Below are 25,695 nucleotides of genomic sequence, written 5' to 3' on the forward strand. Positions count from 1 at the left end.
AATAGGTATATTTTTTCACAGATATACTTTAATAGGTGTCAGACACATACAACCTCCCTCAGAAACCTATGGCCTCATTCATAGTTTCATACACTAACTGGATTAATGCTACACCTCCCTTGGTTCCGCCCCTCCCTGGCCCCGCCCCTCCCAGAACCCTGCCCACCCCACCAGGTCCCGCCTTCATTGGGCCGCGGTCCGCTATGGCCCCGCCCCTCCTCCCGCCCGCGCCCCGGGGTTCCGCCCCCGAGCTGGGGGTGGGGCGAGCGGCTGACAGGAGGGGCGGGCGGCTCCTGCACTTCTGGCGCCCAGGCCGGCGGGCGCGCTTCTAAGGATTCCCGTGAGCGTCGGGAGTCCCGGTGTGGCCAGCGGCAGCCGCGCGGGCGGCCGGAGTCGGCGGTGGGATGTGCTCGGCCAGGAAGCTGCTGCGGGGCGGCGCCGGCAGCGCCGGCGGGGAGTGCGACGAGGACGGGGCGGCGCCGGCCGGGCGGGTTGAGGAGCCGGAGCACGGGGCGAGCCCGCGGCGCCGGCGGCCGCAGGACGAGGGCGAGCAGGTGAGCGCGGGCGCGCGGGCCGCGGGGTGGCGGCTGGGCACGCGGCGAGCGGTTGACGGGCGGGGCCGGGCTCGGTGGAAATGCCCTCCGGAGCCTCACCTCAAAACCACCCGGCAACTTGTCCTACGTGGGCGCGCCGTGCACTCGGATTCCGAGTACTGCACGCGCCGGGGACGGGGTGGGCGGACGGCCCGCACAGTAGGTCGGGAAGCATGGGTCGGTGCCTAGGTGACACCGGGACTCTCCCAGAGCAAGTTTCACAGCACCACCGAGCAGAGCTGAAATTCATTTTAGAAGTGGAAAAAAAAAAAAAGAAAATTGCCTGCTGTGGGCACCAAAGGGAAGGAAGCTTTAGTAACAGACATAATAGGGAAACTGGGTACTTTGAAAGTTCTCAGAATTGGATATCATTGAGAAGACTAAGGGAAGTTATAACATCAGATGCCTGTAAGACTAGACTAGCAGTTGAATGTAAAGATAGAGTTCTACGTGGGACGATTTGTTTTTTTAACAGGCAGTACAGTAATTAGCTACTCAAAAATCCCCCAGATACGAAGACCTTTAGAAATCACATAAGTAAGCCTAGACTTCTGGAATCATGTTATTAATACCTGTAACTTGTCCTCTAATATCACTAAGTACATTAATAACTAAATACATTAGTAAAACCCATTACTTAAGAAACAAAAATAATGCTAATGTGGGCTTGGGCTTGATCACCATGTAGACAGTAATTATTCATCTATGTGACAATATAGGAGCCAGTGACTGAAGCAAATCAATTGGTAGCTAGATCTTGCTGATTCCCTTCCGGGCGGTGTTCTTACCTAACTGTACCATGCATGTCTCAATAGAGAAGGTCTTGCTTTCCTCTTACTCTTGCTCAACTGGAAAACACAGCCAGCGACTAAAACTCCTTTTCCAAAAGTAAATGTGCAAATGGTTGTTAATGGCATATGTGAAATCCTTCCCTTAACGATCTCTGGACCTTAGCAATACAATGACATAAACAGCCCCAGGAACTCTAGTCTTACTGATATTGTTAATAGAACAAGGAAAGGGGATGAAACCAAAAATTAAATATACATTCTAGAGAATAGATACCCTATCACATGCCTGCTTCCTCCATTGTACTATGAAATTTCATTTTCCTGTACTTCTTAGACATGTTGCTTGTGTCGTTGTACTTTTGCTACATACTTTACCTGTACACTCTTAAGTTCTCACACTCATGGGAAAAAACACACCTGAGATCCTACTATATCAGCACCTGGGAACTTCTCATCGGGAACTCAGAACTGGTACAGCCCAACCCGCTAATGCAGAAAGCAAACTTTTGTGATCAATTGTTTGGCAACAGTATCACAAAGCCTATCTTCTAGGGTTTTTTTGTTTGGTTGGTTTTTTGTTTTTGTTTTTTTGTTGTTTTTTTTTTTTTTTTTTTTTTTACAACCTGCAAATGAAATTTAAAAATCCATGCAATGTCACATAGATAGAGCTATTTTTGTACACATACTATCCGAAGGAGAATTAGAGTTAACAACATAAAACATTCCAAAAAGTCATTTTAATTTTTCATCATGGAGATATTCTCCTGTTCGTCTTTTTGGATTGGTTTTTAAGGATACCATAACTCCAAATTATAAATTGAATAATTCTGGAAAATTCCTTTCTAAGTTATTTAAAATTTACACAGAATTTTTCCATAAAAAAATCAATGACAGAAACCAAAATGGAAGCAAAACTAGTTAGGTTGAATGGAGACAGTGGCCGTTTTCCTGCCGTCTTTCTGCTTAGTGTGTTGTTCAGTTGCTTTTCCAGAGCCTCAGCCTCCTAGACATTGAGAGGGAACTTCAGGCCACAGCCCTCTGCAATGCCTTCTTCTCTTGGGCGGGGCCAATGTGGTGGGCTCCAGAATCTGCTTTTTGTCAGTTCCTAATCTTACATGTTCTATCCTGTTCGCTTTCTGTTTCCTTTTCTGATAAGAAGCAGGCTGGGTTAGTTCCCAGCCTACAGTCTCCTCATACATCTCTCCCATCTCTGCCTTTCTTCTGTCTGGAAGGCCCATTCCCTCAACCTGGAAGACTTGTATAAACATGTATCCAAAACTTCTCTCTGCCTTGTTGTTGCTAAAACGCCCGATCAGAACGCACCTTCACTGTATGTCCTGCGTCCTGCGATTCTGAAACACTGCTGTGGATATAGGTGGTTTATTCATAACTAACATATTGTCAGCATCATACTTTACAGTTTGTCCTTAGCCGAGACTCCATTTGAGGAAAAGCTAAGCTAGCATTTCTGCCTGAATCCTTTCCCAGGCGGGATGAGTGACAAAAGAGGTCTTGTTAAAATCAAGGATTCATTAAAAAGGAAGCCTTGAGAAAAAGAAGCTGTGTCTCACGAGAAGTACAAGGCCAGCCTCTAAGAGAGATAAGAAAGAGGAGTAGTAACGTGTGCTGTTATCCAGGGAACCAGGGAGTCTAGACTTAGATAGCTGTGTCCACATGAATTGGTAATTCTGTTCAGGAGAGATGATCCAAGTCTATGGTTGACAGTGACTGCCTGGTGGTTTTGTGGAAGATGAGTCCCCTGCTGGACGGCTGGAAGGCTAAACCTCTCTAGGTCTTACTCCATGTCTGTTATGTCAGTGGCATTTGCTCATATACAACATAGATTATGATTCACGATAACCTGAGATGGCTGTATTTACAGAAAGCATGGGGGCAATCCCATGACTCCCAAATTGACTTTAGAATTATTAATATTAATTTTATGATTATATACATATTATGTATTTCAGAAATTCTAAAATACCTGTGAAGAAAATAAATACTTGTAAGGAATTATTCCAAGTGATGCCCTGAAGTCAAGCACTTTGGGGTTACTGTATCTGTTTTGGCTTAAGTACCCATGTATACATCATGTGCTTCAGCCAAGTTTTCTGTCTGATTTTTCCCTTGGTGGTGGGGGGCGGGGGGGCTACTCTTTTCTGAAGGGAAAGAAGGAGGAGTGGATCTGGGGGAGCAGGTAGTGGGGTGGGAGGAACTGGGAAGAGAGAAGGGAGAGGAAACTGTGGGATGTAATACATGAGAGGAGAAAGAATAAAAAAGGAAAAGCAAGTGAGCATTATTTCCCCATATTAGAAAAATCCCATGAAAGAATGACTTTTAGAGCTTCCCAGTAGTCCATTCCCCTAACAGTGCACACTTAGGTGACTTCAAACTTTCTTTCATAAATAATACTGTCTAAAAAATATGCGCTAGTAATCATCACACTTCTGTGTTGAAATAGATTCCTAGAAGTGGAGAAAGTAGGTTGGAAAGAGCCAAGCTCCTGGAAGCAACTTGCAGCATCCCAAGGGGTGCATTCAACAGGTGTCCCGCTTTTTGCTGTTTTGGTTTTTGAGGCAGTCTCACTGTGCAGCTCTGGCTGGTATGGATCTCAGCATGCGAAACAGGCTACCCTGGAACTCAGAGAGATCCCCCTGCTTCCTTCAAAATAACTAACGATGCTTCATTTCTGCTTTTCACCTGTCGCAATGCCTAGAATTTTACAAAGAATGATACTGACTTAGAAATGTAAGTAAGAAGATGGATTTCTATGGCAGTGTGTATCAAAGTTTTTCAAAGGTGATTCAGAAAATAATGGGGTAACCTTTGATCTATCATTAGAGGTAGGATTTGCGTATGGATTCTGGATGGGTTTGTACTTATAACTGAAGCTTTAGGTGAGTTCATTAACCCTCCTCTGTGGACTTCAGTTTCTTCATTTGTATAATGAGAATGATAATTATGCCAGCTTCCTAGGAGGGGCGGATCGCAGGAATTAATAATGTATGAAAAGCATTCTTAGAGAGGTCCCTAGTGCATTAGCTAGCATGCAGGTGTTAGCTGCGGGAGCCACTTTGTCAAACCAGAACTGAGAAGAAATGTGACAAGTAGTCTTTAAGGTTTTTCACACCCACAGTTAACCGAGAGACCAGGCAGAGGGCGACTGTGGCAGCACTCTCAGCTAACGAGCATGACCTGTCATCTCTGACTAACAAAGATTTTGATGTAGCTAATTTTCAGTAAGGATCTGACACTTGGCATCCCTTACCAGAATCTCAGGTGGTGCAGTGCTATGACCACAGACCACAGTTTGGCAAAGAAATAAAGGGAATACAAGTGCACTAACCCATATCATTCACTATAATGGCCCTTTAGGGTAGTATCAGTAATCGATGTATGTAAGGAAGCCATTTAACAGCTTCTCCCTCAAGTGCATATTTGAACTCTTGGTAAGGCAAGAGTTCACAGGCAACGTAAGCTGACAAGGTAAGGGGTACCAGAGCAGAGGAGAACCCAGGTCTCTAAACTCCAAAGCTAGTCCTCTTAACTTACATACAGAGTCACCATCATGGTGACTGGTCTCTGATAGCTCTGCTGCTTCCCCTTAGATTATATAGCTCAAGACTAGGTCTTTGTCTATACCAGATTGCTTCACATCTTTTAAAAGCAGCTTGCAAACAATACGGTGTCAATCCTGAGTTTAGATAGTCAGTAAGTAGTTCTCAACTGGAGACAGTCTTGTGTTAGGATCCATGTGACACTGTGTTAATAACACCTTTGGTTGTTGACACACGGGGTAGTTGGTGCTACCAGGCATCAAAGTGTCCAGGAATATTGCTAAACAGCCTTTAATGTAGAAAACGGTCCCCTTGGGATGGTTAGTTGTGACTGGCAACATTACTGGATCAAGAAAGAGAGAAAACTAGGTTCTGTAGTGCACATTTGTCATGCTAGCCTGGGCTACACAGTGAGTTGAAGGTCAGTTTAGACTGTGTAGTGAGTGAGACTCTGTTTAAAGGAGAATGCCTAGAACACTAGTAAAACCTCTGGGTAGTCTGCAAGGTCACAGAAGGTTAGAGGTAGATCATAAAGCTCACCCAGATGGAGTCATAGTGTGATAACACTGGGAGCTGAGGAAAACCCCTTCCTAGAGGCCTCTTTTGTCTGCTCTGGCTGCCTGACGTAAACTGTTCTCTCTCATGCCCTCTGCACCCTAAATCCGAATCAGTGAGTCAAAATGAACCCTTGGCCTTTAAGGTGTTTACAGCAAGGACTTTGGTCAAAGTGATAGAAAGGAACCAATACCACAACAAAGTATTATCTGCCTTAAAATGTCAGCCATGCCAAACGCTACCCAAAAATTCACAGGGAAGGAGGATTCAGTGCTGTGAGTAATTACCGTGCTAGTCTGTGTCCCCCCCCCCGCCCCCACAGAAGAGGTGAAAATAGTTTATTTCTTGTCTTGAAGAGTATATTTCCATCAGATAATCCCAATTGATAATCCCTTATCTCTGTGTCTCTTCCTGCTAACTTACCTTTTCTCTCCTCCACATTCTTTTCTACATGTTTCCTGTTGGGCTCGTTCTCCCATGGCGCTTCCATTCCTTTCCACTCACCTGTACCACATTCTCTCTTTCCCATGTTGTCTTTGTTGACATTTTTAGGAAGCAGCAGAGGATTTATAGTGTGGTCATTCTAAGTTTAAAGCCTGGCATTACTGCTTGATCAACCCGAGCCTGATGACCAGTTTCCTCATTTGTAATAGGTCTAGTGCTGTCCACCTCTTAACTGAGATATACTTTACACAGAATGCCCAGCACACAGTAGGCCTTCAGTAAGTATTAGCTCCCTATCTCTACTTCATGCTCTCTTCTTCACCTTTCCCTCTGGTTCAGTTTTATTTGCCTCAACTAGTAGCATCATAGAATTTCATTTTAGTAAATATTATTCTCTAAGATAAATTGTTTTATAATTCTCTAAGGAAAAAACCTCACCAACTTGTTGGGTTGTTGTTGTTGTTTGAGACAAGGTTTGTTTTGTTTTGTTTTGTTTTCCTTTTAAATGAAGATCTTAAGTTGATTTTCCCCAGTTTGTCACTAATTTTTGACAGGAGCAAAAATAATCCCATATGACATTTTCTCAATTCCCTACTTAGGAGAAATGATAAAGCAAGATTAAAGGGCCAACTAAAGACACCATGGCTGTCAGGCTGGCTCAGGGAGCATAAGTAGAAACCTTATCTTTGTCTGTGCCTCCGTGCACCTTAGTCTCCTGTCTTTAGTTTTGTCTGCTCTGGGCTCACAGCTCTTCGATAGTAACCACTTATCTGCAAAAAAACGTTAGTTATGGGTGTGCATGTAAGGGAATTGATAAGACATTTAAAAATTAGACTACATACATAAACTAAACTTTCAGTGAACTTGATAGAAAATATACTTTCTACTCTATAATCTAATTTTCTCTTGTATCTAAAGGGCTTTCCTTCTTTTCATTTAACATCATTGGCATCTGTGCTTAATCTTGGCACAGGAAGAGGAAATGACCTGCTTTGTGCCTGTTTTTTCCTACAGCAACAACGGCAGCTTATCAGAATTCTGATCAAAGGAAAACATAGCACAAGTATTTTGAACTTAGGAAAAATGAAGACCAAAATCATTAATATCTACTATTGGAACATTCTTAAGAAAATTAAATTTTTGTTATATTTCCTTTGATATATTTCTCTGTAATACCAGAAGGAATTAAAGGAATTCCCTGTAGGGAAAAATAGGGAATATTTTTCGTTCTTCCAATTAGTAAAAATTATTTTTAATCCCTTTGTTCACATTTTTACCTTTAGATGTGCAGAATGCCTACAGAGGTAGAGAATTTAAATCTGAGGTCTTGCATATTGCCAATTCCCTCAATCTGATCCAGAATTTCTCATCCCATAGTTTCCAGAGGTAATTTTTTTTATACAAGAAAGTATTCTCACACTGCTACAAAGTGAGACTTGAGAAGGAAAGTCACATTGTAGGAAAACTGTGACTTTGGCTAGTTTATTATTCCATCACCAATTCATACAAAGTCTTTTGGTGAGAAACCTGATCTGGCTCCCTGTGAGTAGATGCTGTGACTGTCCAGACTGTAAGATACACTAGTGTATCACAGGAAGAACGCAGGAAACGTGCCTAACAGGCTGAGTATCTGTCTGCTGAATACCTCAAGTCCTCCAAGACAGTTTACAGTCACAACTCAAGTACACAGGAAACTGTGCATTCATTACCCTTAGGCAGAGCGTATAAGGTATATTAGAAAATGAATACACTTGATATTTAGTTCTTTCCCCTTTATTTATTGTATTGATTAGTTTTATTACAGTGCATTTTACACTGTAATGAATATGGCATAACATTGTGATATTTCTGGATGTTTCTTAATCTTATAGAGTCAAAGTCTTTAGGCACCCTATATTTGTTTACTGTTGTTAAAACTTTGGTTGTTCTAAAAACCAGGCCATATCCTAAAAGTGGGCTTTTCCTATCCACTTATATCATACTGAACATCTCATGTTTAGAAAATTATTACAATGAGTATATCCTAGAAGGTTTTCTGCTTTGTTTGTTGTTTGGTTTTGTGTTTGCTTGCATTTGTTTCCTTGATAGCTTTTTAATCTAGTCAATCAAAAACTTGGAGTGAGTCACCTATTTGCCAGGCCCTGGTCTAGGCTGCCATTCAAGTAAACAAACTTTCTCCTCTAATTAATCTGGTACTATGTATGGGGCGAGGGGAGACTGTGCATGAAGGCACTAGTCACTCAGTGAATTACAGGTGCTGTGAGAAAATGAAAGCACACAAGGTGGCTAGTGGTGGGTGTGGAGGGACTGCTGTCTAGAATGGGTGAGCACACACAGAGGGGTCCACTGAGTGATGGCTGATCCTACTCAGTTGGGCTTTGCTCTGACTCATCAGGAGGGTAGAGCCAAGTAGGAGGCTGCGTCTTAGTAACTGGGCTAGCACAGCTCCCCAGTCCAGGTTCTCACCATCCATTCGCTTCTCTATCTTACACTACTATTTTACTCCTATTTCTCCTGTAGCAAGTTCAAATCCTTCTGGAAAGATCAAAGGGTAAGTAAGTCATGAATGCTTTTTAATTATTACGATCAGCACTATGTACATGCAAGGGTACGTGTGATAGTGAAGGTTAGACAACAGCTTTGTGGAGTCAGTTCCACCCATCCAGCTTAGTGTGCGTTCTGAGATTGTGCACACATTGCTGGCTTGTGTGGCAAGCACCTTTGCTTACTACATTTTGAGTCATCTTCCTGGTCTCTGAAGTTGTTTTAGTCGGTTTCTCTCCCTTTTCCCTTCTTCCTTTCTACCTACCTATCTTCCTTTTCTTTTCTTTCTTACTGTATTTCTTGAAGGGTTGGAGAAATTGCTCAGTGAATCGTTAAGAGAGTTTGCCACTGAATTTGGTGTGGTTTGTTTGCACCAGCACATTGTGTGGGTGGCTCAAGACTACCTATAGTTCCAGGGGTCTGATACCCTTCTCTGGTCTCAGTGGGCACCTGCTACCGTGTGATGTACACGTATTTAGGTGTAAATAAGTACACATAAAATAATAAATCTACTCTAAATACATTTCTTGAGTTATAATCATACTTCATAATGTATTTGTTAAAAATTTGTTCTGTTTTTAATGCCTGGTTATAACTTTGGCAGTAAAAGGTTTAGAGGTCTGATTCCTTGTTGAGAAGGGATGCGGGTGAGAAAGAAGATATGCTATTTTGAGATTTCTGCCTCTCCAGAGCCTCATGATAGATTTTCTATTCCTGAGACTTACATGTGTGCATACACATGAACACACAAAGCTTTAAACCTAGGTTCCACATATAAGAGACAACACTATGTCTTTTTTTTTTTTTTGAGTCCGACTTATTTCTCTTAACATAATGGTTTTTCCAGTTCCAGCTATTTTCTGTAAATGTCAGTTTTACTTTTCATTTCCTAATTGGTAAGGATGCTAAACACTTTTTCAAGTTTTTTTGCCATATGCTTTTCCTTTTTTTTTTTTTAAAGTTTATTGCTTCATCTATTGACTGATAGTTGGGTTAGGTATTTAACTTTTGCAGTTCTTTATATGTCCTTGCTGTTAATCTCATCTGATGTGTAATCAGTAAAGACTTTTTCCCCCTTATCAAACTGTATTTAGAGTGAGCAGAAACAGCCTGGTACTGGCTATAAACTTACCTCTTAGAATTGTCTTTACTTCATTATAAAAGTTCTAGTAAGTTGTGCTTTTATTTTCAATTGATTCTATGAAATTTTAAATTGCCTTTGGTCATTCAAGAGTGTTTTGTTTGTGTCTAAGCATTTGTACAGTTTCTGTGTTCCCAGTGTGTGTGTATATGTGTGTGTGTGTATTTATTTGTATATATCTTGTACATATATAGGTGTATGCATTCACATGTGTGGAAAGCAAAGGTCCACTTTGGGTGTTATTCCTTAGGACAGTGATCCACTTTGTGTTTTGGACCTGGAGGTCACCAATCACCAATCAGCTCAGCTGGCTGGCCAGAGCATCCCCAGGGAAACCTAGAGTCCCTAAGTCTCCATGCTAGAGTTACACATCTATCAAGCACACCTGGCGTTCTGTGTAGGTGCAAGAGCCAAGCCTGAGCTCTCATGCTTGAACCAAGCACTTTACCTCATTGGGCAGCTTTGCAGCCTGTCTGTGGTCTTTCTTCCTAAAGCTTTCTACTTCTCTTCCACTGTGACCCAATAAGGTGCAAGAAATTATTTTAATTACCTTACATTTGTTAAAGCTTGGTGTTTGACCAAAAGTTCATTCTTACTGAGAAAAATGTGTATTCTATATCTGTTTGGGGGAATATTCTGAAAATATCTCTTAGTTCCGTTTGATTTGTTTTAATTCAACTGATATTTCCTTGTTTTTTCGTTTTAGTGACCAAACTGGAGATGAGAATGGCATGAGGGCATCACCCTTGCTTTTATATCTAGCTCCATTTGACCTTATGTCCATTATAGCCCTTGTTTGTTTTATGAAACTGGAAACCCCAACATTAGGAGTACAAGCTTTATATATTCTTGAGTAATTATTCATCTTATTAATATGTGGTAGCTTCCTTTAGCTTTTCTTAGGACTTTTGGGTTGATATCTGCCGTACCAAATATCAAAAGAGCCATCTATGCCAGCATGTCTGGGGTTTCCATTCACTTCACGTTCTTATGAGAGTCTTTCTTCCTTCTCTTGTGAGCTACTCCTTAAGTATTTTCTGCAGTGCTGGCTATAGCATTGTCCAACCTTATTTTGACATAAGTGGTTGAGTAAGGGAGTTTTCACCAATCAGGTTAGGACCTGGGAAGATGAATGTAGTTTAACCTTGCCAGTGAGATGAAGAAATTGTCATTGAGATGTCTGGACTCAGACATCTGTTCCCTTACAAGTGATCCTTGAGACGTCTGGACTCAGAAAACTGTTTCCTTGTAGTAGAAGCAGTTCAGCTATTGGGAAGTCCCCAGCTTTTCTAGGGCCTGGGATCTTGAATTCAGTTTCTCCCTGTGATTAACTGGAGTCTGAAAATGAAATGGTAGTACTTAAAATAAGTTTCTTTTGCTTGTCCCAACACTCGGTAACAAGCAACTGGGAACCACCTTGATGTGGGTGCTGGGAGCTGAATGGGGGTCCCCTGGAAAAACAGCAAGTACTTTTAACCACTGAGCCATCTCTCCAGCCCCAGACTTTTATTTTTGATATCTTAAAGTGTAACATGGTATGGAGAAATTCTAACTTGGTCATAACTCTTTGGGGTTCTACATGTTTCTTGTATTTGAATGTTGTGTCTTTCTCTAAATTTGGGAGGACTGCCTGCTATAATTTCACTGAATAGATTCACTGTATCTTTAATGTTTATCTTCCCTCCATCTTATGTATACTTAGCTTTGATCATGTCCCAAAATTTTTGATTACTTCAGTCAGGCTTGTTTTTCCCCCTTGATGTTTGCATGCACTGTTCCTTCAACCCTGTCCTCCACTCCTCAGTCTCTCCTCTCTCTGTTCTTTCCTTTGCCTGGCCACGCGTGTTGCCAATGCCATTCTGTGTGTTTATTTGATTCACCTGTTTCTTTTCCAACTTTTCTATTTGGTGGTTTGGGTTTGTTTGGTTTCTTGGGGAATAGGTTTGTTGTTGTTTTCTTTCAAAGATCTCAATTTCTATGCTGGATTCACCTTTCATTTTGGTTACTTTTTCATTCATATTGCTTATTTTTTCCTTCGTTGGGTTTTCCTTCTCTGTTGCTGGCTTTCCTCTCCAGGTGTTAAGCTAAATCTGTTTGCTTCTTTGTGCCTTTCTTCAGATAATTGAACATTTGTACCAGAAAACTAGTGAAATTTTCATCAAGCAGTTTACTTATTTCAGTATCTTCGAGTTCAGTACTTGAGGAGTTATGATCTTCTGGGAGAGTCTTTTTCTTATTTCTCAAATTCCTCTGTTTCAATTTGAACATTTTCTTGTTTGGCTATCCCTTCTGGTGTTTTGACATGGGATCTGGCTGAGCAGATGACTGAGCAGGCTCAGTCCCCAGGACTGCCCACAAGGAGATAGTAAGCCGCTGTGTCAGCAACATCTGCCTACCTGAGAGGAAGATACACTTAAAACACTTAGCATCACATGATGTTTGGAAGTGAATGAATGAGAGAAAGGAAGATGACATGGAAAAGGAAGAGGCAGAGAAGCAACGTTAAATAGGGAAGAAAAGAGTAGGATGTCATTGACGGGAAGAGAAAAGAACAAGAGATGGAGGCAAAAGGGGGAAATCAAAACCAAGACATCTCAATAATGAAAGTTCAATAATGAAAATTAGATAAATGTAAAAAAGGAGCAAAAAGTAAAGCCAAAGCGCTACTACTTGTTGAGGAAGATATAGGGGAATTGTGGGGTACAAAGGCTGAAAAAGGCAAGAGGGCTAAGAAAAAGAGACTGCCCGATAAAGTGTAAGTAATGTTAGATAAATGTATGAGGGGAAATAACAAAAAATAAAATGTAATACATAACAGTAAAATCCTGCTAAACACTGAGTAAAAATAGTAGATAGGAATCTTAAGAGTCAAAAAAAGATATCCACAAGATAGTGGAAACGTCAGTTTAAAGCTCAGTGTAGGGGGGCAGCAGTTGAACCTGTGGATTCTTGGTCTCACCCCCCCCTCTTTCTTCCCCTCTCCCCCTCCACCTCTCTCCCTCTTCCCTCCCCCCATACCAGGGACCTCTGAACAGTTCCTCTGTATGGCTAATGTTTCAGCTAGAGGGTATCCTTCAAGTGCATCAGGAATGTGGGAGGCAGTCCCAGCAGTGAGGTTGGCATATGCATGGGACTATCTTCATCCTGTCAAGTGTTCAGAACTCCACTGGAGTGATGTAGCCTTTGGTACCAAGTACACTCTAGAAACTATTAAGCATTCAAGTACTTCAGCAGTGAATAAGAGATAAGGTGGCTCCAGGGTTTGATCTGCCCACTGGCCTTGGACTCTAAGCTTTCTGACACCAGGGTTATTCTCAGCTGATGAAAGCTGTGGTCCACCTGACAGTGAAGTTCTGTTGTTCTGTGTACTTCCCTGCCTGAGCCAGCTTCCTCCCATCTGTACCTTTGGTTTGTCAGTATCTGACTCTAGGTCTTCTAACTCTCTCTCACCCAGCAATTGTACCAAGCTGAATGAAGTCTCCCTGACTTGGTCAGAGGCCTGTATGGTCAGTTTTTAACAGTACTTCCTCTCTCAGGATGGTTCCAGGCCCTAAAAATGAGGTTTCTCTCTACTACTGACCTATATGCCAGAGAAATCACTGTGTAGCCAAAACCCACAAGTGGGTTTGAGGATGGTGAAAGCCATGGACTTGTCCTGAGGGTAGGGATACCCAGCTTTTATCTGGTTTACCTTTTGGAGGCCATTGTTTCCCCTCCTTGTCCAAGGAGCATGGCAGAAGCTGAGTTCAAGTACACTACATTGCCCATCCTATTTTTCTGATCTTTTCTGGTACGTTTCTGTTCCCTTTGTGGGCTTCCCAAGATCTTCCTTTATTTCTCTCTTTGGGATATGGTGCATTTGTTCATATTCTGACTCTGCTTCATCGGCTCACACAGAGGCAACGCTAACCTGCCATCCCATTCAGGCACAAGCCCTTCACTCACTCACTGTTCACTTCTCTTTATCTACAAGGGTAGATCCCTGCAGATCCTTTAGTGCTATAAATAATGAAAAGCCATTAAAACCGGTTTCTCCCAATTAGTCAAATGATTGATAAGTGAGACATTTTACTTAATAAGAATTGCACAGTTGTTATTTCAGAACAGCAAAGAAAAGAATCAGCCAAGTCACTAGACTTGACAGAAAGATGAGTTCACAGCAAGAAGCTTCTATGGTATAGGATGTAACGAGCAACTCCAAACATTGCTATAGCAATAGTACTTGTGTAAGCTTTGAAAAATTGTCAGGCTTTGAAGTACTGTTGACTTTGAGTAAACAAATCATAATATAGGCCTTAGAAAAGAAATGAATTTAAAAGGAACTTAATTCTAGCACTGACCATTTATAGTTGAATATTTCTTATAAATGTCCCAGGACATTCTAAAATGGGAGCAACAGAGCTTATAAACATCTGTAAACTGTATTTTCTTGGCTTAGATACAAACTGGAAAACTCTATCCTAAACCTCAACAGAAGTGTGTTTACAAATCATAAATTTTAAAAACTGTTTTCAGTATATTACATTCAGATAGCCCAAACAGCAGCGTCAGTGCTTTTAGGAGTTAGCCTTCATCTAGGTAAAATGTTCTGGCATCCTCCAAAGAGAAGTGTAACTTGCCTAGTAGTCTTCAGTTTTAGTTCAAATCAAGATCTTTTCTTTTTCTTTTTTTACTATAGGAATAAAAAGTATATGTTACAGTATAAAATATATGCATTGACTCAGAGAAATGGCTCAGTGGGCAAAGCACTTGGTGTGCAAGTCTGATAACCTGTATTTGGATACCCCAGAACCCACAGTCTAAAAAGCTGATACAGTAGCATATACAGCTGCTATCTTAGTAGGCACCTGAGACAGAAGAATTGCCAGATTGGGGGCCAATTAGACGGGTGTATGCAGCAGTGAATAACAACAAAGTCCCTGTCCTAAACAAGGCAGTGAGGGAAACCTGAAGCTGTCCTCCGACCCCCATACCCATGCCGTGCACTCATGCACACTTCCACATACAAACACACAGACAGACCGACAGACAACAAAGCATAAACATGTACATAGGAAGATAGAATAGTAAATTGAATCTTAAACAGAAATAGTATGTTTAGGAAGGAGAATATAAGAGTGAAAAAGATTTGGGTCAATTCACATGAGAAATTGGATACAGGTAATGAGAGGTGACTGAAAGGATGCAGGAGTGTGGGGAAAGTATTAGGAACCATGAGACATGCTCTTATACCAACATATCTGGACACAGTGTCTACCAGTACCACAGAACAGGGAGACTGGGAGCCCTTGGAGAGGAACGAGGAAGGGCAAGTGTCTAAACTCGTAACTGTAATGGTAGACTAAGGTTCTAGGTTGCAAGGAGAAAATACAAGCCAAAAGAACCCAAGGTACAAGTAAATCAGAGGCTTTCAAAATTCATAACTGCTTAATAAAGACAGTCATGAGCCCCTTATTATAATGTTATAAACTATTGTTGCTTTGCCTGTGTGTCTCCTCCCAAGAAGGTAACAAGACATTTTTTTAAAGCAACCTTTCTTTTGAGAAATTGAGTGGAATAGTAGAGTGGATTAAGTGGAAAAAGAGAAGACCTAAGTACAAAAGGCCTTAGTAAGTAACTCCCAAGTTCTTTTTTTCATTTTTCTTGCTCTTTCTTTTTTATCTCTGTGTAATTTTAATGGATTAAAAAAAAAACAAAACTAGATGCCTGTAGGCAGCCTCACCATGATCCCTGGAGCTCCCTCTGCAGAAGTTCTCAGCTCTGAGCTATCATTAAGTATATTACTACAAAGTCAAGAAAAGTTTGGTGGGGGAAGAGATGGTAGTTATTTCTGGTTGACTGAAATACATTTCTCTCTTTACTATATATAGTTAGGAAACTGGAATATTACCAGCTTCTGATGTCTCTCATGCTTCTAGTCTTTAAGAAAAATAAAATGGAAGAAATTAATCCTTGCAAGTAATTAAATATTGAAGTAAAGGTTGGTTGATTGGTTGTCAAGGGTTGTTTTTTTTTTTTTCTTCTCCAAAAGAAAGATATGTACCCAACTAAATAAAGAAGCAAGGCCATGAAGAATTAGATTTTGCTTAAAGAAGATTATGTGGTAGAGGTGATCGAGTTGTTTTCTAGTCCACAAATAAATTGATCAGCCCTGCAGAAGGGATAAATAGGATAACAGTCTCCCTTTGACAGGACAACATTAGGTTTTCAAAAGAATCCTGTTGTACCATCTGGCAAGTTGAAATTGCAAGTTGTTCTAAAGTCCTTTCAGTTAGGGGTTTTGTTTGTTTGTTTGTATTCTATTGTTTTTTTTTTCTTTTTTGTCAACCACAGAATAGTTTGTGCTATAATACAAAGACAGTTAAACACCTCATCTTTAAAGATATAAACCTAAATATTTTAATATTAAGATTTTGCCGACTCCTTTCAAATTGATTTTTATTCAAGTTAATAGAAAAGCATTTTGTAACTTTTAAAATATCACATTTTGGTCAAAAATATTCTTACTTAACACTTAAGAACGGTGTTTTGGCATTTGAGTGACACCACACTCGATCACTGTTCCCCATCAAGGTGCAGCATTAGCATCTCCATGCCAATGTGTGATGGAGAGCAAGAATTTCACCTGGAAAGGTGTCCTCCAATGTCTCTCTTCCTCTTCGCTCCCGGCACCCTTACAGAGCTCTTTTCTGTGTAGGCACGGCCAGTGGGGCCAGGCCTGTGTCTCTCCGGCCGGCCTCCCCTGACAAACGGAATATAATTCACAAAAGGGCATACAAAAGAAACAAAGTAGTTTTATGATATATTTTTAAAACCGCACCAAGCTGGACACACACCTTTAACCCCAGCATTCAGGAGGCAAAGGCAAGTACATCTCTTACGAGCTGGAGGCCATCCTGGTCTACAAAGTAAGTCCCTGTCTCAAAAAAAAAAAAAAATTGAAGGCAATCATACTTAGAGAATGAAAATCGAGGAGGCTGTATGGGTCTATGCTAGATCCTCTACATATATGTTATGGTTGTTTGTCTTGATCACCTAACAGTGGGAACGGACTGTCTCTGACTCTTTGCTTGCTTTGGGGATCTTTTTCTATCTAATGGGTTGCCTTGTCCATCTTTAATATGAGAGGATGTTCCTAATTTTATTGTTAACTTTGTTATGCCTTTCAGGGTTACACAGGACTGCTAGAGAGTGTTCTCAGCAAGGCACTGACAGCCCTTGTTTGTTCATGATTGAAAACATACAGAGAAATATAAGAGTGACCCAGCTAATTCAAAATCCTTTTAAATGTTTTCTTTTATAATGTGTGAGTGTGTATGTATATATGTTGTATGTGTGTGTGATATCCTAACTAACTTTGATATCCCTGGGAGGTCTGTTCTTTTCTGAAGGGGATTAGAGGAGGAGTGGATCTGGGGAAGGGGGGGGGGAATAGGAGAAGAGGAGGGAGGAAAAACTGAGGTTAGGATGTAACATACAAGAGAAGAAGAGGAAGAGAAAGAAGAAAACAAGAAAAAGAAGGAAGATGAGAAGGAAGAGGAGGAGAGAGAAGAGAGAATGTTAAAAAAAAACAAAGAACTTACTTAGTAGGTTTTTCTTATGAAAATTCTGGAGTTGATAATACAGTAATCCAGGCATAGGTAAAATAAAACTATAAAATCTCAAGATCAGTCGGGTAATTTCAGTCACATCAACAAACAGGAAATAGGGATATTGAGAAAGAGAAGGTTGTATGTAGGTGTAGATTTTTCAAAATAAGGGTTCTTAAATGCTTTAAGCCCTTTTCTAGCCCACCACCCACCAGAGGTAGTGGAAAGGAAAGGTTAGTAGAGCAAAGGAGGATGTGGACCTGTTTAGAAACAGTTCTTTGGAGAAAATCCAATCTGTGTTGTAAAGATACTCAGCAGTTCAGTTCATATGAATCGGTAGCAGCAGCTCAATCTACTGGCAAACACTACTCACGAATCAGCAATGGCAGGTCAGTCCAGAAGAAACCACCAGGCTCTGCTAATCGGCCTGAGTCTGCGGAAGCAGCAAGTAGCCACTAGAACACCACCAGAAGTTTTTTGGTGCATTTCTCAATAAAGTCACGACAAACAATGACCATCAAAAAATGTCAAGGCTAACCAGTATCAATACAGTGTCATCAGCAAAGACCAGCATCAGCAAAGCCCAATGATGACCAACAAAGAGTGATAAGGTGAACCAATGCCACTGTCTGTTGGGTTATACTTACACCCTTTCCAAACATCACGTGTTCTCTTAAGCATCTGCCCTAGCAAGACATAATATACCCCTTTCCAGGCTACTTCCAGGAAAACACATGTCTGTTCTCAGCAAAACATCCTCCCACATGTCTGCTTCAGCAAAAACATCCTCTCATAAGACAGTTTCCAGAACAGAACATCACATGACACAACTGAGTCTCCAAAGAATTGGAGACCAAAAATTTCCACTTCAGAAGATATAATATTTAAAATAAAACTTCTACAACTTGATGAAAAATTCTAAAGTATACACATAATTCAGGCAAATCTACATACTATAAACATGAAGGGATAAAATGTGTGGTTAAAGTGCTGAAAGTCAGAAAACCCTAAAAGCAACCAGAGAAAAATAACTCACCACATACCGAGAAGCTCAGTGAAGCTAACAGCAGATTGATCAGAAATTGTCAGGTAAGTGAAGAGAGCGGCTGAGAGATCTGAGCATGTCAGTGACGCCGAAAAAAACCTCACCTTCAAATGAGTAAAGCTCGGTTCACACGCTGTCACCCTGCTCAGAAAGGATTTCTCTTTTATTTGGTATACATCCTGGTGTAAATTCACCTTCCTCATTATGACTTCCATGGGCTCATGTCACCAAAGATAAATCCAGCCTGAGTGTTTACTGCTATAGTCATATGTGTTCTCTGAATATTTACAGCAATGGCTTGTCTGCTTATTTGTATGCAGTATTTTAAAACAGTGCCTTCTTTTTATTAGTAGGCTTATGGAACCTGACCTTTTTCTTCATGGTTTCTAAAGTATGAAAGTGATGTAATTATTTTAAGGACTTTTCTCAAAAATCTTATTTAAAAATTTACCTTTAGTTTGTTACCATTAACGATTTTGAGGACAGCAAGATGGCTCAACCAGGAAAGCTGCCTGCCTGTTACACAAGCCTAGTGCCATAAGTTCAGTCCCCAGAACTGAAAAAGGTGAACGGAGAGGACCAGCTACACAAAATCACTCTCTGACCACCACACATCTACCATGTATATACCCATACAAGCATCACTCATGCACATCTACACCCTCTATACACACACACACACACACACACAGATACACACTCACACGTGATAAAGGAAAACATTTAAAAGGATTTTGAATCAGCTGGGCCACTCTTATATTTCTCTGTATGTCTTCAATCATGAACAAACAAGGGCTGTCAATGCCTTGCTGAGAACACTCTCTAGTAGCCCTGTGTAACCCTGAAAGGAGCCGTCTATTTGACAAATGGTCTTCATTGGAGCCTCACACACAAAGAAGAAAGTCTGGCAGAGACGCAGATGATTGATGTCAGAGCAGGGAAAGCTCCGTGTGCCCTTGTGCCTCGGGTTACTGTTCGTGTGTGCAGTAGACTTTCTTATTCCAGTCCTGCCAGGAGAACTTGCTTCATGCTGGATAGAAGGCTTGGGGTCCTTTCTCCTTCTTTTTCTTTCTCTCTTCCTTTCTGTCTTCTCTATCTTTTGACATTTTAATGCGGATTCCAGTCACTATAAGCTATGAAACTGTACACGTCTACAGATAGCTTTACCTCACTTAAATTTTTGCACAAGATGAAAATAAGCTTGAATAATTTTCCTGGTTAATAAACTTACTTTAAAACTGAGAGAAAAGATGTAAAGTAAGAATCCTACTGATGCTCAGTTTGCTCTGTTAATGAGTAAAGTGTTCTTCTGTAAAACAAATTACCTTAGCCTTTGATTTTCAGAGATGAAATATATAAGATGTATCTGAAAACTGAGGTATTCAGCACTAATTAGGAACTGGCTGTGTATGGGACTAGGGTGTGGCCCACAGACCTGTCTGTGCTGAGCGTGAGTGGCAGCTTCTTCACCTCTAACAAGTTAATCAAGGTAGCATAGTGTTTACAATTGCAAAGGAAATCAAAGATTCTTCATAGTAGGTGCTCCGTGTCTCCACTTCCGCTCCATCATTAATAGTGCTACTGGTATCACAGTTACCCTGGAGGTAACCACCTCAGAAATATACAAGGGCCCTCCCCAAAACTCCTCTATAGATGCAGAGAGCTCAGACTGGGGCCCACTAGACCTTGCTAGTTTAGCAACATGGCCCTTTTCCTCCCTGTGCTTGTAGGTGGCCTCCTTGAATTGTTTGAACTGCAGTTTGTTGTAGGAATCTAATGTTTTCCTAGAGTTGTACTTGTGAATACAGGGTTTTTTTGGGGGGAGGGGGCATTATCCTAGTAACCTTTTAGTTGGCCACACTGAGCAATACTGTAGTGAGGTAGCAAAATTTAGTACTCATTAAATTTGTCTGATACTTATTTTGTTCATTGTACTTATTTTCTCCAATGTGTATATATTTGAAAAAATATATCTTTGTATTTGTTTGAAAATATTGAATTTGTAATATATTCTATTTATATATATATACTTATATATGTAATATTTATACCTAATATATAATATAATGTAATATGATATAATATTTTAATAGAATCCAGCTACAATAACTACAACTTGCCCAAATTTACTTGTACGACCTTGCCATCTCAGTGGCAACTCAAGGCAGCTCCTACAGGGTCCTTTTGTCTGCCTTTGCTGCACTGAGACTCACAGTTAACGAACTCCCTGCTGGAATAAAGTGCTACAACACCCCCTCTTTTCCTGAAAACCCCAGGCACATTCATAGACTTAGTTCATTTTATAAGGACATTAAAATAAACACCTATTGTATCTGATCTGGATGCTTTGTTCATATTAAGCCCACAAAATACAGAAGGAAAAAAAAACCTTAGAACCCTTCAAGAACTACCCAAAGTACAATGAACGAGTCCATAGAAAACAATTGATTCTAAACTTTTAAAAATAATAACATTAAAAAATAAACCAAAACCACTATTAACATTATTAAACACTAGAGAAATCAAGATGTGGACCCAGAACAATTGCAAAGTAAATCAAAGGTTCTTCAGATGCTGCTATGGAGGGAAATGGCTTCATATCAGACAAGGGCAAATGTGCATGTTTTAATGTGCTATTAGGTGTCATGGAACACATACGAGAATGAGGAGCTAATAAGCATAAGATTAATCCAAACAAATTACCTTCTCTATTTGTCTGTGTGGTGTCTCTCTGGACTTTCTATTGTTAGAATCTAATAGGAGCCAGAATTCAGAAGTGTTTGCAAAATTCCAAAGGATTATTCTATTAGTCAGTTTTCCATTACTGTCATGAAATAGCAGAGACAGGCTAAAAAGAAAGCATGGTGTATTTAGCTAGTGGTTTTGGATCCCAGAAATGAAAATGAACTGATAGAGGCAGATTCATGTTCCCCGTGGCTGTCTTCCCTCAAGGTAGAATGCAGTCTCGGGAGCAGTGGTTGCGTGGTGGGACAGGGATATAGACAAAGCGTGGTTGGAACAAGGTCCAAGTCTTTCCTAACAACTCACGGGAAAGAATTAATAACCAATTTTTAAAACAAACTCCCAGTCAGCATAACCTCCCTACTAAGCTCCACCTATGAAAGCTTGAACTCCTGACATCTGTCATACTAAAGACCATGGCCTCAACACATAAACCTTTGAAGAAATAAATATTAAAGCCACAGAAGCGGGGTGGAAATATTAGGAACTAGCGTAGTGTTCTAAATTGTAGAAAGATGGGGCAGTAACAATACACTTTGAATACAGTTGAGTATACATGGAGATTTTCTGCAGCTCTGAGAAAGTGGACTTTTGGTCTTGTATAAAATTAATCCTATTTCAAAACTTTGTTTCCCCCTGATGATATTAACAGGAAGCATTTACAGTCTCAGTAATGTTTTGACAGGAAGCTGTGCAAGAGCCCCCACATCAGCCTTCATAGCTAGCAGAAGCTTGATCACAACAGCAATGGCTGAGAACAGTAACTGGTCATTCTCCAGCCAGCTGAGCTTCAACTGTTAAAACTTTAGTTCACAGACACCAGGCTAGAGTGACCAGGAAGCCTGTGCTTCATGAAACAGGAGAGCAGCAGAAAGGGGCTCTGCAACCAGGCTCTCGAGACAGAGGAGAACATCATTCTTTACACAGGCGCCTCCGTGCAATTCCAGGATCTGGGGAGTGAGTGAAGGTGGATGAATCAGACAATGATCTAGTGGGTATTTAGTCAGTGCTTTCTCTCTTCTTGAAAGGAGGGATAGACAGAGGCCAATCCAAAGGAACATCCCACTGTCTGAACACTGGGAATTTGTTCTGTGACACAAAGTTATTATCTTATATTCTTGGAGATCAGGACTCCAGATCACAAGGAAATGTTCCTTTCAGAGATACTAGCCTGTCCTTTTTCTCCTCCTGTGTCACAGGCTGCCGATAGTCATGCTATGAGCCACTGCTCATGACTCCTCCCTTCATCTTCCAGCAAGAAACACAGCATCTTACCAACTCTCTATTAAAACGGTTCCTGTGTTAGGTCAGTCCGTGAGGCAGGTTGGGGTGGCTCCTTCTCAGAGTCAAGGCCTTACTTGCATCTGTAGACTTCCTCTGCCATGTGACGTTATATACTCATGAGTTGTGGACAGCTTTATTAGTGTTTATGAAATAATTACCAGAAGTGTGTGCCCAGTTATTTGGAGAAGATAGTAAGATCATTGTTATTAGATATATTTACATGTTTCTTATGTCCATATCTTGGTTTGTCTTTTTTTTAAGGATATTGAAGAACCACAGAACCACTCTGGCGAACCCATTGGAGATGACTACAAAAAGATGGGAACACTTTTTGGTGAACTGAACAAAAACCTCCTCAACATGGGCTTCACAAGGATGTATTTTGGAGAACGAATTGTGGAACCAGTAGTGGTCCTTTTCTTTTGGCTTATGCTATGGTTCCTGGGCCTGCAAGCCCTTGGACTCGTTGCTGTTCTTTGCCTTGTCATTATTTATGTACAGCAGTAAAACACTGGACATTTGATAGCCATATATGTAACTGATATACACTTGGGCTTTTTGAAAGCCAAAATAGTTTGACATATTTCCTATTGTGTACTGGCTATTTTGTAATTTAAATTATAAATGAGTGTTCTTTAAAACTCAACTCTTTGTTACAACAAGGATGAATATATATATTTTTGACTATATATTAGCCTATTAAAACTCTTTTTCACTCCTGTGATCTGTACCTACTGTTAGATACTGCTTTCCCATGCCAAATCTGAATATCACGAAACAGCAACAGGGCAAATAGTGTGGCATGGGGTTGCAGTGAGATGGTGTAGTTCTTGTAAAGTTACAATAAAGACATGTTGAAAGGAAAAGAGACATGTAGCTAAGAATAAGTTTTAATTGGAAAACTCTTCCACCTGCACCTCAGTTGAAAAATCCCATTTTGGGAATATATTTGTCTCTGTTATCTCTGCGTAGTCCAAAACAAAGTAAATGGTTCTGCTGTCGTGCTGCAAAGGTGAGAACGCTCGTGTCTTCAAACTGAAAATAATATATTTATTATTGTTGGTAACGTTTTTGGGTTAAATATAAGTTTTTATATGTTGTACTCAGGCCTTCATGAGATTGTAAAGTTAGAGATGATTCTGGTGCTAACTTCTTTTTGTGAGTTCCACGGCCGGGTGCCTGGCAGTGTCTGCCATACTGTCCCTAGCCGCTTGCATGTTTTTTTCTAGAGACATTTTCAGTGCATTTCTTCCCCAAAAGTTCATAATTTTATAGTTCTTTTCTAATAATTACTCTGAGATGTAAACAGTGCATTTTCTGTCATGGCATGGAGTTTTCCTCCCAAAAGAGTAATTTCTATCTATTTAAAAAAAAAATCAAATAAATTTTCTTTGATATCTGTATTGAAGAGTACAAAATTCAGAATAAAATCACATGTTTAAATCTAGAACTCAGTAGCCACTCATAATATTCTAGGATTAAAGCCAATTGTCTAGTCATGTTTCTAATGTATAGTATGGGGTTTTATTATACTGAAACAAGCATTTCTTTAAATACATTTTGAAAATGAAAAATGACTTTGATATTTTTGGTTTTCTTAAAGAAACTAAAAGGTTACACTTTTGTTTAAGAGTCGTCTATTTGAACAAAGAAATTTAAATACAAAAGTGAGGTGGTGAGACATTTTTGTTTGACAGGGCATTAACTAAACCCTGCTTAGTTAACTTAGTTAAAGCGTGTCTATTAGGCCATTTTGTAACGTTCTTACCCATGCAATTTTAAACACTATTCTGCAAGAAATTCTGAAGCAGAATAGTGTGAGAACATTGAACTTGGCCTTCTGAAATCAGTAATCCTGCACAAAATAATAAGAATTCAGGAGCACAGACTATATTGTGCATCTCTAGATTGTACATAAACATAGGCCTTTACATTTGGCTTTTCAAAAACCAAAGTTTGTACTATATCATTGGGTTTTTATTTTGTTTACAATATTCTTGTGTTTACCTTTGCGAGCTGACTATCAGTGTCGGGTGTTCGGAGAAAGGTCTCCTTTGTATACAGTAGGATTGCAAGGTTCCAATAGAATCCATGAGATTTTGCATATGTGCACAAAATGCTAACGAGTACATTCTTTCCTAGTGCTACCAGGAAAGCCAGTTTCCTTTTGGAATGCAAAATAAAAGATGCAGTGCACATAATAGCAGCTCTGGTTCTACCCGTGCTTCTTGTCATAAGTGCTCTAAAAGAAGTCTGAGTGTGTATTACGTAATAGCCCGACACTGTGTGTGTGCGCACTGGTGTCAATGGATATATATATATATATTAGAGGAGAAAACAGGGTGCATTTGATGGCTTTGCCTCCACATACATTATGGATGAATGTAGTATGCCATCAAAGTTTTTGCTTAGAATAGAAAACACATTAGAATGCAGATTGTACTGTTATCTTAAAGTGCAAAATAATTTCTTTGGTTCATAGTATAAAAATAGATTCAGAATGACTCTCAGTTACTTCAGTTTTAAATGTAAGTAAAAAGATAAAAAAGTAGCAGTTAGAGTGCTCAGGTCATCAGACTGCTGGTAATACTGTCAGCCTTGGGTTGAGAGAGAAAGCCAGGAACTAAAACCAACCTGACCACACACAAGCAGATCCGTTCTCTTTGAACTGAACAGTATTTGTGCAGCTCATTTTCCTGTGTTAAGGGCCATTCTTGTGAGAACAGAGTGCATTTGTCCACAGGAGCCACATGAACCGGCTCACAAGAGCCTATACTGTATGTTTTTCTGCCTTCGATGACATCACATTGGTAGATTAAATTGGCTGTGGTGAGAATATTTACATCATAAAAATTGGCAACACAAAGAAGGACTATTTTTTTTAAAGAGCAAGTAGAAAAAAAAAAACCCTCAGCATATTCCCAATCAGCCACCCTGCAGGCCACATTTCCATGGCTACCACATCTTCAAAGAAAAGAAGACAACGAATGTTATGAAACAAGAGAGGCAGGTGCAGCGTGCCCCCACGTACCCACCCAGAACCACCTCCCCCACGTACGCACCCAGACCGAACGTTTTGATGAGAGAAAATCTTTCTGGGTTGACAGTGAGCTCCAAATCCATAAAGGACAAGCCAGGAGATCAGGAAGAGAGAGCCACAAGTTTTGGCTTAAGACCAGTTGAAATTTATAATCTTAAAAATAGTCAAATCTAGGCATTGAGAAATTCAGAGATCTTTGGCTTATAGCTTCTATTTAAGTTGTTTCATAAATGTCTATTCATTACAGATTATTGAAACTACTTTCATCATCAGTTTTTGGCCTTAAGAAGAAAACAAAAGAAAAAAATCAAATTATACTTGTAGACCTGTTAAAACTCCAGTAAATACTTGGTCAGGAAGAACATACAAA

The 25,695-nt window shown here is 40.2% G+C and overlaps 1 protein-coding gene across 1 annotated transcript; it reads left to right on the top strand.

Moving 5' to 3' along the window:
- The first annotated feature begins 255 nt into the window (after window positions 1-255).
- Fam241a (family with sequence similarity 241 member A) lies at window positions 256-24,479 on the top strand. Its single transcript, XM_021158733.2, has 2 exons — window positions 256-554; window positions 22,547-24,479. Exons 1-2 carry the CDS (start codon window positions 405-407, stop codon window positions 22,790-22,792), a joined length of 396 nt encoding a protein of 131 aa, XP_021014392.1. The 5' UTR covers window positions 256-404; the 3' UTR covers window positions 22,793-24,479.
- Window positions 24,480-25,695: the final 1,216 nt, after the last annotated feature.

This window comes from Mus caroli, unplaced genomic scaffold (genome assembly GCF_978045245.1).
Source record: "Mus caroli unplaced genomic scaffold, Mus_caroli_1 scaffold_3, whole genome shotgun sequence".
Lineage (NCBI taxonomy): Eukaryota > Metazoa > Chordata > Mammalia > Rodentia > Muridae > Mus > Mus caroli.